Source organism: Alternaria postmessia (genome assembly GCF_024291825.1).
Source record: "Alternaria postmessia strain BMP 2775 chromosome Unknown scaffold_66, whole genome shotgun sequence".
NCBI classification, from domain to species: Eukaryota; Fungi; Ascomycota; class Dothideomycetes; order Pleosporales; family Pleosporaceae; genus Alternaria; species Alternaria postmessia.
In genome coordinates, this window is record NW_026260139.1 from 130579 (window position 1) to 145261 (window position 14683).

At 50.7% G+C, this 14683-nt stretch overlaps 6 protein-coding genes across 6 annotated transcripts; 4 read left to right on the top strand and 2 right to left on the bottom strand.

Annotated features, from left to right (window-relative positions):
- Positions 1-3429: 3429 nt before the first annotated feature.
- J4E82_008376 (uncharacterized protein) lies at positions 3430-4878 on the top strand (the record flags this gene model as incomplete). The annotated part of the gene is made up of 1 exon (XM_051734609.1): positions 3430-4878. One exon carries the CDS (start codon positions 3430-3432, stop codon positions 4876-4878), a length of 1449 nt encoding a protein of 482 aa, XP_051585676.1.
- A 369-nt stretch (positions 4879-5247) lies between these two features.
- Positions 5248-5716, top strand: J4E82_008377 (uncharacterized protein; the record flags this gene model as incomplete). Its single annotated transcript, XM_051734610.1, has 3 exons — positions 5248-5266; positions 5326-5554; positions 5605-5716. The coding sequence occupies 3 exons, from the start codon at positions 5248-5250 to the stop codon at positions 5714-5716; spliced, it is 360 nt and encodes a 119-aa protein (XP_051585677.1).
- A 614-nt stretch (positions 5717-6330) lies between these two features.
- Positions 6331-7134, bottom strand: J4E82_008378 (uncharacterized protein; the record flags this gene model as incomplete). Its single annotated transcript, XM_051734611.1, has 1 exon — positions 6331-7134. The coding sequence occupies one exon, from the start codon at positions 7132-7134 to the stop codon at positions 6331-6333; it is 804 nt and encodes a 267-aa protein (XP_051585678.1).
- A 223-nt stretch (positions 7135-7357) lies between these two features.
- On the top strand, positions 7358-9321 carry J4E82_008379 (uncharacterized protein; the record flags this gene model as incomplete). Its single annotated transcript, XM_051734612.1, has 3 exons — positions 7358-7573; positions 7621-7822; positions 7880-9321. 3 exons carry the CDS (start codon positions 7358-7360, stop codon positions 9319-9321), a joined length of 1860 nt encoding a protein of 619 aa, XP_051585679.1.
- A 17-nt stretch (positions 9322-9338) lies between these two features.
- On the bottom strand, positions 9339-11584 carry J4E82_008380 (uncharacterized protein; the record flags this gene model as incomplete). The annotated part of the gene is made up of 3 exons (XM_051734613.1): positions 9339-10298; positions 10347-11459; positions 11510-11584. 3 exons carry the CDS (start codon positions 11582-11584, stop codon positions 9339-9341), a joined length of 2148 nt encoding a protein of 715 aa, XP_051585680.1.
- A 466-nt stretch (positions 11585-12050) lies between these two features.
- On the top strand, positions 12051-13075 carry J4E82_008381 (uncharacterized protein; the record flags this gene model as incomplete). The annotated part of the gene is made up of 3 exons (XM_051734614.1): positions 12051-12344; positions 12409-12524; positions 12589-13075. 3 exons carry the CDS (start codon positions 12051-12053, stop codon positions 13073-13075), a joined length of 897 nt encoding a protein of 298 aa, XP_051585681.1.
- Positions 13076-14683: the final 1608 nt, after the last annotated feature.

The following is a 14683-nucleotide window of genomic DNA, read 5'->3' on the forward strand; positions in this document are numbered from 1 at the left end:
GTGCATAAACTTGAGACGTTGAGAATAATTCTCGACGCACCCCATGTTATCATATTGATGTACGAATCTTGATAATACACTTGTATGATTGTATTACTCTCCCATTCGTGCCAGTACGATGTCTTGTCCATCGCACTCCTGTTCTTCCCTAAGAATCAACTCTGGATCGTCTGAGGGCGATCTTCACAATCTTCAACTCTAGCTCTAATCTCAGGTTTTGATTTGCTGCTACTAACCACTGATACCACGACCTCTGAAGAGACAACCGCCTGCCAGCCTCGGTCTGCACTGTAGTTCCCGGACCCTTCTTTCATGGAATGTTAGCCTGGATCAGAGGGAATTGTAGAGCACTACATACCTAACTGGTATTCTTTCGAACAGTAGCAAGCAGCTAGCACCTCCAAACATAAGTGCATTTGGTGCCTGGAGGACTGCACCATGTTCTTCCGTTGATACCTGTGCCAACATACTGTCCCGCTCTGCCATTACACACCTTCGGGTTGTTCGGATTGTTGAATGCTGTATCCACGTCGCAGACGTTGGCAGAATTGCAGCTGCCACTTAGATTCCATACTTTTGTTGTAGCAAGAACCGTAGGCGCGAAGAAAACAACAAAAACATTAAGTTTCATTTTTCGATATATGTTTCAAGGAAGATTGTGGAGTTGGAAAGTAGATGTGACATGAACCCAGGTCGTAAATTCCATAGTTTAAATAGAGCGTTTGAGGACTTCCAAGATTCCTTAAGGTTACGCTAGAAATCTTACTTATAATGAATACTCTGTGGACCGAAGTCCGACCTCGAATGATCAAGAGCGATAGTGAGCTTGACAGGGAGTTGGACTTTATAGGCGGTGTGGTAGGGTGCATAATGGCTTCCGTGCAGTCTTGGTAAAGCTAAACTTTCAAGCTAGGTGCTCGAGCATATTTTGGGGATTTCGGAACCGTCTCCGAGCTCGACCATCGCGTTGAGAAAGTAGCTTGATAAGCAGGTTAAGGACGACGAGATGAACAAAAAGGATCGTGGTTTGGCAGGTTCCAGTGCGCCGATAATTTGAAAGACGAAGTTTGGGGAGTCTTGTCCCTGACTGCATGAAGGGCCAGGCCAGTGCACCTGTAAAGTATCTAGGGAAAGCAGCTATCCTGGAAAAGCGTGAAGCCATCGTTATCATAGTTCACCGTATGGTAAGGGGGTCCTGGGAAGCACTTCGACGGTTACCCTTGGAGCTACAGCATGGTAAGCAGTAGAAATATCGTAGTCTAAACGACATCGCCGGTCGCAACAGGGAGCGCGAGAAGCAGAAATCGCCCTGACATGGCAGCGGCACCAGTTAGGCCAGCGAAACCGATTCCAGGCTACTGTACCTCTTTAAATTCATTCAGAATTTCTCTTTGTACAAATGCGATGCCCATGATCAATACGAGATCCTATTGGAGACGCTTTACGAGCAGCATGATGGACGCAGGTTTCTCAGGCAGTCTGTAGACTTGAGACGTTGAGGGACATTCTTTTAGATTAAAATTAGCATTGTAGTCAAGCATAATACCCTCCACCCAATTCTGGCTTACCAGCTAGTCCAATGAGCAGTGGGTGCAGCTGTATGACTAGAAACGAATGTTGTTCCAGGTGACAACCACGCCGCATCAGCCTCGCGCGCATCGCCTACCTCTCCGCCTTGCCTCGAGCTGCACAAAGCGAGTTGCATGACAACGCAGGGGCGCAGCGCTATTCTTGAGTATGGAGATACCTGGTATATCATGCGCCGTTTGCCGCTTTTCTCGTGGAAAGATAATGATTCGCAGCTCACCAAGCTGTTCTGTCTCAACACCATGAAACGACCCATGTCTTGCCAGGTTGACAATCCTCCAGAGGAGTTACTTGGATATTGCGATCATGGCTGTGAAGAGGGAATGAAAGGTTGCCAATGGATATATCTTTGTGCAACTCGCACTGTTACGCCTTCAAACTCTACTACATCACGACTTTTATTGTGCTGATATCCCCACAATCAACGCACGTTTTCAAAGACTCCCTCAAAGACACTATTTTCTTGAACAATGCCTTCTTCAGTGCCCACCAACAGAGCCACTATCCCTGGCACGTCCAGATCCCAGCCCCGATGGGAATCCCGAGGACGTGCTGAATCTATGTGTGGACGGCCTCTGCTTCGGGTATGCCCCGTCAAAGCGTCGCGAGTGTCACAAGCGGATCCGGCGTCATGACGTGTACTTCTTGGTTACCGAGATAGCAAAGAAACAGCCAGACCCGGAGCGAATTCGACCGGACCTTGTGAATCTCGCCAATCATGGGTTATGTTATCTACATCGACATACACAAGGCGAGGCGCTGGTAAACGAATGGACGAGCAATATCAGGGCAGCGTTCCCGGTCGAGCTTGATCGAACGCAAGGCCGGAGATCTGCAATGCAGAGTCAGCCGGCGACAGTGGCTTTCACGCCTGCCCAGCTTGAAGCAATACGCGCGCAGATCGAGCAGATCGTGCAACAGGTCAGGCAGGAATTAGGGCCTTCGAACAGTACCACTCCTCCTCGGTACCATGTAGCGAGTTCAGCCGCTGCTGAATCCGTCAACGCACCATCGGAGATCCCGCCAACACCTAGTACATCGTTGGGCCGGGCTGCGCGCAGCGCTGTCAACACCACACCCCGAGTCGCAACAGGGAGCGCGAGAAGCTCGAATCGTCCCGATATCGCAGCAGCACCAGTTGGGCGAACTGAAGCAATCTCAGGCAGAACGTCGTCGTTCAGCGCGACATCATTGCCAAATGTGTCGCAGGTCGTGCCACGCCCTTCGCCGCAGCGATGCCAACGCCCACATGCTCGCCGGTTGCCCTTCAACGAAGAGTGTCCCATCTGCTACGAAGGAGGCCCTCTCTCCGAATGCGATGCGTCCGAGATTGTATGGTGTCGATCAAGTTGCGGTCAGAGTGTGCACAAGAAATGCTTCGATGATTGGCGTGCGCAATGCGTTATCGACTGCAATCGACTCACGTGCGGCGTTTGTCGCAGCGATTGGGACGAACATTCTGGGTGTAATTCATGTGATGCTGTTCATGCGATTTGTCGTGATGTTTTGGCAGAGGATGGGTCGACGGCGGCGAGCGACGAGGGTTTGGTGTGGTGCAAGGACAGCTGCGGACAGAGCGTACATCAACAGTGCTTTGATGGCTGGAAGAGGCAATGCGTTGCTGATGGTAGAGCTGCGACATGTGTGTCATGCCGCGCATCCTGGAGTGAGGGGTGTGATTGCTAGGTGCAAGCTCTCGGTAAGTCGGGAAAGCCGGAAATAGATCGCCAATCGATGCGCAACACCACCTATTCACATCAACATCACGACAATACTACACTCAAAACGCGTCAAATTGTATACAGAAATAGCTTAAATTGATGCACTAAAGTCTATTACACTATGCCTAAGCGTATACGGATTACCACCCCTCCACCCGAGCTAGCGAAGGCGTCAAGTACGTCACAGCTAGAGACACCCAAGCGAGCTGCCATATACGCTGTGCAGCTGTATTGCCAACAACACGAGTTACCATGCAGTTTTGAGCGTATTTCCACTGTATTTGGCATACCTAAGAGTACTGTAGGTGAAGTACTTGCATCAGGGAGATGCCGGAGGCTTCAAAACTCGGATTCAATCGAAACCCGGGGAGCCAACCCACAAATCATGCGAACGAGGAAGAGAGCGCTTGAAGAAGTCAGTCCCAACGAATCGCCTGAACCAAAGCTAGCGAAAAGACTCACACGCGACCGAGAGAATGCGTCTGTACGACTAGAGTCCGTGGTTCTACAACATGCTGACCCTTTCTCGCTCAAGGAGGTGTTAACGCTACAGCTAAAGTATGTAACGTACGCTAAACCATCGTACAGCTTCGACCTGGAAGATATTAAGACAGGAAAGCATATCCAAACGGCCGCCAGATATAAGGAGCGATATGATGGCAAGCCGGCCGAGAAATTCCCGAATTGGCCCTACGTAATATCCCAAGCTACAGCAGAGCTCGTCAAGAAGTATAGCCTCGAATCTATCAAGCGTGACGAGGATAGTTTCGACATGGTGGTCTCGAACGACTTTACTGGATATGGGTTGCAGGAGGTTATAGAGAACCAGCTCACAGCCATCAACTCACTCATGGCTAAGCGACACGTTTCGGCCGATGAGCTTGCTGTTGGCCTCTGGGTACGCTTGTCAGCTTTCGCCCACTGGACTCAATCGCAACAACTAGCGCCTTGGTTCATGATGGATGATGGTCAGCGCTGGCAGGACACTGTCGCAATGATTGGTATCGCAATTTTAGCCACGCTAAACGCTCTCGATCGGGCAAAGCTACTCATGGAGCACTCCCCGGTCAGGGACCTGGGTCTGGTTCTCGCACTTCTTGGAGACTTCATTTGCGATTGTCTGGATCAAGCCACGACCATCCCATATCTATCATCGAACCCTAGAGAAATCTGCTGGCCGTATAAGATTGTCTCCTACGCCAAGGCCAACGGTATCAAGATCAAAGGCGTTCGGGGCATCGAAGAGAGATTCGTACAAAAGTTCGATGACGTGGATGAGGCGAACTATTGGAAGAGAAAAGAGTGTGTTGATCGCTGGGGCTGGGGTACAAAGGTAGGTGATATATTGTCCCAAATAACGTTGCCTAACGACCTGAAGTGGAGAATTCTCTGTCAAGCGTACGGCGAACCACGTCACATCTTCCATTCGGGTCCACCACTTGGAGGAAATTACTTTGATATCACACGCTGGCCCGCTGCTGAGAGGAAGAAGTACCACTTCGAGAACAAAGACCCTCTTGAGCCCGGAAACTCCCTATTGCTGTGTTTGGAAAGTAGCCTTGGGCTATGAACCTCGCCATGTGTTGATATTGCCCAAAGACAGGTTTATCCTACCGTACACTACGGCGCTTAGGTCCATGTATTACGCGATCGCGTTACTTCAGCTGGTAGTAGATACGCCGAACGCTTTGGTATCGTTCCGAAGATTGATTAGTCTGTGTGAGGTGGATTTGAGCCTGCGGAGAAACTCCGCTATGACTCCGCCAATCTCCGCGAACCCACAATGGGCTCTCGGGATGCGTGCGCACCGATTCTCAACCTCAAAATCTTTCGTTGTGACCGTCAGCCGCATCATCTTGACGAAGCTTTGCTACAATCGATTCAATACACTCGCTTCCTTCTACAATCACTTACACCACCTTTTCAAGAGCCTACCACAATGACAGTGGTACATATTGGTGAGTCCAACCTGCATTCACGCACTCAACATCATCCGAACATCGCTGAAGTATGGTAGTTCTTTTCAAATTCAAGCCGACTGTTTCGTTGGCACACAAGAACGCCTTCGTTACACAACTCAAGGCGCTCAAGAAGCTTCCCTGCGTCCTGGATAATCGATTGATCGTCGGGGGGCCGTCTATAACTGAACCTATCGAGCGAAGCAAGGGCTATGAGTTCGCGTTATTAAGCTTTCATCAAGACCGCAAAGCTTTAGAAGAGTATCAGGCAAGCTCAGAGCATAAGCGGTATGAAGTATGAACAGCACAGACACGTACATATACTGACGGCAGCATAGAGTTACTAGTGAATATCTGTGGCCATATAAGGAGGACATTACTCGGTTTGACTTTGAGGTTGCCGAAGATGATGAGTATATGTGTCGGTTTGTCACGAAAGGCTTGATGTAAGAAGATAGCAGCTCTTAGTCCAGGTAGGGTAGTTTTCTTACCGAGCTGAGCGCTCTACACAAGCAGAACTGCTGTCACGAATTACTACGCGCGCGTGCTTTAGGCGCTTACTAGGCGCGTGAATCATAGCTACGTACAATACCTAGTTCAATACAAGTCGTCGCATAAGGAAACAGAGGCAGAAAATAAACGCGGTGAAAAACTGTGAAAACAACCCGTGCATGTAGCCCAGAGCTTAGCTGCTCACACAGCTGAGCAGTCACGACTGGGTTCTCGACAAGGACCTCTCGCCTGTGAGGTTGTTCAGGCGTCAAGAGATCCATGGTAGGTACTGTGACAACTGCCCTCAGTCGGCTGCTTCGCGTTTCCTTATCCACATCTTCGCGAGAGCGACATTACATCGAGACAGCTATAAGATCGTTGTACATAGGGCTACAATAAGGCCTTGCGAACGCGGTATAAGAGAAAAAGAATTTGGTAAATCATGCAATTTAGTTGCTGCAGAGCTGTCGTTCCTGTCGGGTCTCTCCAGAAGATGACAGCGTGGAAACCAGCTTTTGTACAACGATTTTCTTCATTGAATGACAATATCTACCAAAGTTACGAAGAACGGTCTAAACTTTACCAGTACTTGAGGTAATGCCTCCATCCACCACAATCTTTTGTCCAGTGACATAGCTCGCTTCGTCCGAGACCAAAAAGAGCGCCGCATTTGCAACATCCCAAGCATCGCCCATTCTGCCCATTGGTACCTGCTTGTTCCTTGTTGCTTTGAGTTGCTTGTAATCTTTCCCATATCTAGCTGCCATGCTCTTCGTGTACGGTGTGTCCATAAGCCCCGGTACGACTGTGTTCAATCGTACACCCTTGTCAGCATACATGACTGCCGTGGCTTTCACAAACTGCAATATCGCAGCCTTGGTGGTGTTATATGCAATTTGCGGCTTTCCTATATATCGCATACCGGCGACACTAGAGATACAGACAATTGCGCCACCGGAGGTTTGCCCTTCCATGATGGGAAGGACGTGGTGGCAGGCCAGATATACACTCCGGAGATTAAGATCCATCTGCGAATCCCATACGGATTCTTCCATGGTCGCCGGACATCCAGGCTGTGAGGCGCCCACGTTCGTCAGGAGGATGTCGATGCGACCATGTTTGGCAACGCAGGCTTCGACAAGATGCTTCACCGATCCCGATTCGGTCGCTTGAGTGACTTCGACATGGCACACACCACCTTCTTGCTCAATCGTTCGTTGGGTTCTCTGTGTGGACTCGATGGTGCGGTTCCCGCCGAAGATAATAGCTCCTTGACGAGCGAAAAGAACGGCGCAGGCTGCACCGATACCCCAGCCCTCATCTCCCGATTGCCCAAGACCAATAACTAGAGCTATCTTTCCTTTCAGATCGTGCATAGTGGCGTGTTTTGGTGGTGTTATTCTCGCTGGATGGCATGACGCCCTACTGACTTCTTGTACGAGCGCAGCGGGCTCGGTCCGCAGTTTGTGAAGCGGACGATGTCCGCTGGGGACTTCTCTGCGGACTTCGCCCGCAAGCATGACTTACGTCCACAACACAAATAGACGTGTTCAGACAGGGTTTCTGAGCCAGTCTATCCAACGAAAACCCAGATGCATCATGTCTGCAAATCAGAGCGCCACTACGTCTGATTACGACCTCGACATTCCTATACCAGCATCGGCAAGCGGTCTTCGTCAAGGTCTGACATCCTATGGAGATGCTCACTTTTCTTTGTTCTTGCGCAAAGTTTTCATCAAAGCCCTTGGTTACAGTGAGGATGCACTGTCTCGGCCAATCATCGGTATCGTCAACACATACAGCAGCTTCAATCCTGTAGGTGTGCATCCGTTCCGCTCTGGCCAAGGTAACTGATAAGTTAGTGTCATGCCAACATCCCTCAATTGATCGAAGCTGTCAAGCGAGGGGTGCAGCTTAATGGAGGTCTCGCCATCGACTTTCCCACCATTAGTCTTCACGAGAGTTTTGCGAGTCCAACAAGCATGTTCCTCCGAAACTTGATGAGCATGGACACTGAGGAGATGATCAGAGCACAGCCATGCGATGCTGTGGTACTTATTGGAGGTTTTTGCCCCGACGGAAGTTGTTCCTGTAGGAACGAGATGACTGACTAGTGCAAAGGCTGCGATAAGACGACTCCCGCACAGTTGATGGGTGGTATCTCTGCGAACAAACCGATCGTTCACCTTGTCACCGGCCCCATGATGCCAGGAAGCTATAAAGGCGCTAGGATTGGCGCATGCACGGATTGCAGAAATAACTGGGCTAAATTTCGTGCTGGCACAATTGACGTTGAAGACATCTCAGCCATCAACGACGAGCTCGCACCAACGGTAACTAAGACTAAGGTGTCATCAAATCGAACTCTAAATAACATTTTGAAGGCAGGCACTTGCGGCGTCATGGGGACAGCGAGCACCATGGCCTGCATTCTCGTGGCTCTTGGCATGATGCCATTCAAAGGTGCTACTGCTCCAGCTGTCTCGTCGGCGCGGCAGCGAATTGCTGAAGAAAGTGGGAAGCTCGCTGTGGACGCGGCAGCGACAAGGCGAGTCCCACAGGCTCTTCTATCGCGCGAATCGTTTCTCAACGCTATGACCGTCCTACAGGCTATAGGAGGCTCGACAAATGCTGTTGTCCACTTGATGGCAATAATTGGTCGTCATCCGACAGTCGCAGGTACTATCGATTTGAGCACGTTTGACGATATAGGACGCCGAACCCCGCTACTGGTTGACCTCAAACCAAGCGGGAAGAACTATATGACCGATTTTCACAACTCGGGAGGTATGCTAGCATTGTTGCACGCACTAAAGCCCTTGTTGTACCTGGACGTAATGACGGTCTCCGGTAAAAGTCTCGGGGAGGAAATCGACTCTGCACCGTATGCACGAGTACCTCGAAGCAGTCCTACGAATTGTCTGCATTCTCTAGCCGATCCGCTTTACCCAGCATCGTCCCTAGTTGTTCTCCGTGGCAACTTAGCCCCTGGTGGTGCGGTGATGAAGGCCAGTGCTTCCAAGGACCGAACGCTGCTGCAACACAGCGGCCGAGCTGTAGTATTTGCGAACTCTGCAGACTTAGCAGCGAGAATTGATGATCCTGAGCTAGACGTCGATGCAGACAGCGTTCTTGTCCTCCAGAACATTGGACCTGTAGGAAATCCAGGGATGCCGGAAGCAGGCTTGATACCCATTCCACGCAAGCTCAGTGAGAAGGGAGTTGAAGACATGCTACGCCTTTCCGACGGACGGATGAGTGGTACTGCTGGGGGTACAATCGTTTTGCATATATCTCCGGAGTCTTCGAATCCCGACTCTGTGCTGGGTGTTGTTCAGAACGGCGACATGATCGAATGCGATGTTGAAAAGAGGTTGTTGCATCTTCGCGTTTCCGATGAGGAAATCGAACAGCGCATTGCGTCGAGGAAATTGAAGCTGGAGGCGACTGTGACAGCATCTGCAACCCAAACAAGAGGCTACCGTGGTCTGTACATGCGAACGGTGAATCAAGCGCAACAGGGAGCTGACTTCGATTTCTTGACAGCAGCGGGTCCTACGTAGGCGCTCCCTACAAGGCATTAATAGAAACTCTGACCCGAAGGGATGAAATCATCGAATAAGTTTCTCATCATATCGTCAATATTGACCGTGTCCCCGAATAGCTCTTGATGTTGCTGCAATTCAGAGAAGGAGCCGAGATCGAGCTGCATGTCTGAGAAAAGATTGGTATGCTGAGCCAGACCTGACATGGTGCAATCATTCTCTGCACCGTCCATCAATTGATTCACCTGGATATCATCTCCAACATTGACTGGTAGAGATTGAACATTTGATTCGGCCTGGTCCATCGCCTGTCTCTGAGTAGAGGCTTCACGACTTTGCCTAAGCAAGCGAATCGTCGATTTGCCTACATCTTCCAAGATATCCCGTGCACGTTTAGCACCAGACCAATGCTCGCCGGTCGCGCTGAGAATGCTGAGACTGACGCTCATATCTTCCATCAGATCCTCAGGGTTCACCTTTTGCGCGATCTCTCGCACTGCCCTAGTGCAATAGAGAGCTGTTATCGTGCTATATACCACGCCGTGTAAAGTGATCCAGTCATATACCATAAGGTCGCTCTTGTAGAGCTGTTCATACAGCCGCAAAGATTGACGCGCCACTGCGTGGCAGGCTGTCAAGACAGCACCGGCAGGGCTGGGAATTGCTGGACTTGGTCTGAGAAGGAGCATCTTGACAGAGAAACAACGAAGTTGACATATCAGCGTGATGTAGTCGTTTGGTGGTTGTATCTGCGGGACTGAAGCAAGCCAATCATCTAATTGCTGCATCATACCACTCTGCCATGCTGACACATCGCGTATCGCTGGATAAGCGTACGTGGGCACGTCACGCACGACGCTGTTGGCGACATACTTGATCTCCGAGTTTAGCTTTGCGAGCTTGAAAAGGTGGATCGAGACGGCCATGCTGTGACTTCGGCCGTTGGCATGATCTGGCTGTGTAGCCAATTCGGCATCGGTTGGAAGTTGCGGCAGCTTAGCCAGTTAGCATCTAGCCTGGGTTGACCCAAGGGTTAGACTTACCCGTAGTTCGCAGGCTTCATCGCGCAAGCCGATTGGACGGCCCATCATGCTTGCAATGGTTCTGTCGATGGTGAATACAGTCCAGAAGATGCGGGTTCGCATGTCCTGCTCATGTTTTGAGATGCCCGCTGAGATTGCGACATGCCTTTGCAAGCCAAGGTCTATGACGGCCGCCAGGCATTGATAGTTCAAACTCCATACGTTGAGCTGCATGTGTGGGCTATACATTGTGAATAAAAGTAGTAGTAGCATGCATTGCAGACCTTCGATGGAAGTCCCAAGGCGGATACGGTCGAGATATCGCAGGGCTGAAAGACAGTATGACTCTCCAGGAATGTGTCGCTTTGTCCTCCAATTCAATACTTTCGCCGAGATCGCAAGCACCATGTAAGTCTGGAAGTAAACGGAGCCATCATCGTTGCCGACAAAGTCGACAGGTGCGCCGTTGCGATAAATTTGATCAAGGGCTGCACGAAAGGACTCTTCGTGTAGAAATGGGTATTGGGGCTGAATTGTTTCAAAATAGACTTGTGCTAGCTGAACAGAAACATGTTGGGATGGTAGTAGTAGAGGTCCTTGTGCGGCACTGACAAGTTCGTCTATGCTGGATTGAGTCGTGGTGAGCGGTCGGCTGCTTATACTGGGCGCCAGGTCGCCAGTCCTCCGGGAATTTGCGAGCAACAGACGGGCAAGGAAGTAGCCACTTGACGGTCCGATATATTTTTGATCTGCATTGAAGCCGATCGATATCATTCCGATCTCATGGGCACGTTGATCCAGTGTATTGGTTGGTACAGGAGCAAGGTCTGGCACCGAATCGTCTTGACACTCTCGACGCGATGCCGAACCGGGGCTTTCCGTCGTGACACGCTCTTCGACGTTAGACTGTTCAAGGTCATCTCGGGATGGCGTGGTCGATAGATCAACGTCTGGAAGGCGTTCGCGGATGATGGATTCCAGCCACGTGACGCGCCTTCGCAGTTTATTGACAAGCCCACGGCCAGGCGCATTGCTGAGATCGGCGGGTCCACTACGTAATCGAACGCTGTCGCCGTCTATACATTCCGCGACAGCTTTCCTGCAGTTGCTACATGTTGGGTATTGCCCATCGCACTGCGCCACGATGATTAGTTGGATCAACTTGAAGGCGCAGTTGCACCTACGCGTATCTTGCGGCGCTGGCACCGCGCACATGCAAGACGCAGGTGTAGGTTTCGGCGACTTTCGTTGCTGGTCATTCTCTGTCTGCGTGTAAGGGCGGAGGGATGTTGTGATGAAGAGGCAGAGCCGCCGACGGGGGCGCTCCGCTAAAAAGAAAAAGCGGAGCGGACTGCGTCCGCCACCTGTCACGGGCTTACCCGCCACGCTAGCTCAAACATAAATACAGCGCAGTCCGGCGAATGTGGCCATTGAGCACGACGACGTTTTCCAGAGCCACTGCATGACTTGGAGCTCTTCCAAAACTCCTTCTGGTTTCCTATACTTCGTTGACTGGCAGTCTCCGTTTTCACCGACAATATGGCGAATCCATTTGCAGCCGATAAGAAGCACTATGTTGACGCAAGCGTAGCTCAAACGTTTGTGGAAACCGTCTTAACAGCAAATGGGGTTGCACCGATCAATGCATCCATAGTCGCTCGCTGTCTCATCGCTGCAGACCTTCGCGGGGTTGACACCCATGGGATAAATAGGATTCCCTCATATATGGAGCGAATCCGACAAGGCGTTCTGGATGCTTCTGCGACACCAGGATTAAAGCAAATCACACCCGCTGTAGCACAGATCGATGCCAGAAACGGATTTGGTTTTGTGGCGGTAGACCTTGGTATGGCTGCAGCGATCGAATCAGCAAAAGTCTTTGGAATCGGCATGGCTAGCATCAAAAATTCGAATCACTTCGGGATGGCCGCATGGGTCGTGCAGAAAGCCCTCGATTCTAATATGATGAGCTTGGTGTTTACGAATTCCAGTCCTGCATTACCGGCGTGGGGCGGCAAGGTAAGTTATGACTGTAAAAAATGCGGGTGAGACATACACTGACTTCGTGTCTTCACATCTGTAGAGCATGCTACTAGGCGTGTCACCCCTAGCGTGCGGTGCACCAGGGAAAGAAAAGCCGTTCATCCTTGATATGGCGCCATCCATTGCTGCACGCGGAAAGATCTACAAAGCGAAGAGGTGAGTTATGGCTGCGCGAAATGCATGCGACACATACACTGACTTCATATCTTCGCATCTGCAGGAGAGGCGAACAAATACCCGCTGACTGGGCGCTCGACAAGAATGGCAAGCCAACAACAGACCCCGCCGCTGCCCTTGATGGCGGGGTCATGCTACCCATGGGTGGACCGAAAGGATCTGGATTAGCAGTTATGATGGATGTATTCTCTGGCGTTCTCTCAGGGTCAGCCTTCGCTGGGCACGTAGCCGGCCCATATGACGCCTCGAAACCTTCGAACGTTGGTCATTTTCTTGTTGCTATCAAGCCTGACTTGTTCATGAGCCTCGAAGAATTTAGAGAGAGAATGCAGTACCTCTACAACAGGGTTGTTAGCGCTGAAAAGGCGGACGGCGTCGATCACATTTACTTCCCTGGAGAGCTTGAGCAACTGCAACAACAAGCACGAGAGGCGACGGGCATACCCTTAGTTCAGGCTGAGATAGATGCTTTGAATGCTGAGGCAGACAAAGTGGGTGTAGAGCATCTCGAAATCCGGCCAAATCCATGAACAGGCTGGTGAATGGGTTTCATGTACGCTATCCTAGAGCCCTCGCTCGTTCATTTTGGACCATGCCAATTTACAGAGCAAGTCCCGTTCATCATGACTGGAGACAAACTTAGACTCTCAAACCCAGAGGATTTCAACTTCCCAACTGGTTCATGATCGGATCATGGTGTATGTGTCACCCAGCCGATCACTCTTGCAAGCATTAGATTGGTATGTCACCTCCAAACATGCCCCTATGTCAAGACATGCAAGCAGAGCAGAGTCGCGATGCTAACTGCAGTCCTGATCGACATCCAGTGATACGCCTCCATCAAACACAGCCGCCATGTCTTCGGCTTATGCGGCGAATGCTGGAAGTCGAAGACCACCAGCAGCGTGACATGGAAGGCTCTTGCATATATCGGCGTGACTGTGAACACCTGCGAGACATCAAGCCAATCCTTCGACACCCATATTTGACTGACACATGCAGTGATACACACATAAAAGTGGCTTCGCAACCGCTCAGAACGGCACGAAGCTCGCTGCAAACTCCAGCGAGACGGTTTCAGTTGCGGCCGATATCAACTGCACTTCAGCCTGCGCCGGCCTCTTGCACCAACGACGACGGCATTCAAGTAGGAGCGATGGTAGCACCCCCGCTCCTACACCAGGAATGTGCTGGACGTATCCTACAAGAAGTGGAGCGGCATAAACGCCAGCAAGGTCCTTCCACATGCATCGAGGGACGTGCCGCTTCATAGAGAAAATGACAGGAAGGAGAAGGGAGTGGGCAGCTCAATCTACAACCGCTTCGGAACCACATCACCATGAACGCGTCGCAAGACTCCGAATCATCGCTTGTAGGTTGCCTACTACATAACAGTAGGTAGCTCACTGACTTAATCAAGGAGTCGCCGGCTCTCTGCTCCTACAGCATATATACCGAATCGCCCATTTCTCGTTTCAAGCTGGAACATCTGATCCACGTCCCACCTCTTCTTGCCACTCCAGAAATCATCTTCTGCAAGCAAGTGTGCGGTGCCCGCTATAGAACAAGGGTCATGTGGTAGGAATTTGACCTTGGGCATTAGCATCCAGCTTAGCATCCCGCACAGCGTCATGATGCCCAACAAGACCTGAAGCGCGATCTTTGGGGCTATATGTTGGACAAGACGCGGTTTAGCTGTGTAGATAGTGCCCTGGAGCGGCGGCGGCCTTGGTTCGGAGGCATTGAACGGTCGGCGAAATTTCTGTGACATAACATGTGCCATGTAACGGCCATACATCTTGCTGGTAGCGTTGATGAGCCGAGGAACGTTCTGAATACCAGTGAGCTCTTCGGCTGGAATTCCGTTTTTTCCGTACACAATGTTAGCAAACAATAGTCCTATCTGAGAGGCTTCCCTGTTAAAGGTATTGTTATCTGTTACAGAGTTTAGTCCTAAGAGGAGATTCTAAACAGTTAGATAATTAAGATCCCTACCCGAGAGGATGTGCTCGATCCTAGTAGGATCGAGCGGTTTTGTTAGTAGCGATAAGAGAGCGATAAGAAACGAGGAGTGGGATCGAGGTAGTATAGGATCGAGGCTAGCTACTCTAGCAACAGCGCTAGTTAAAGAAAATCTA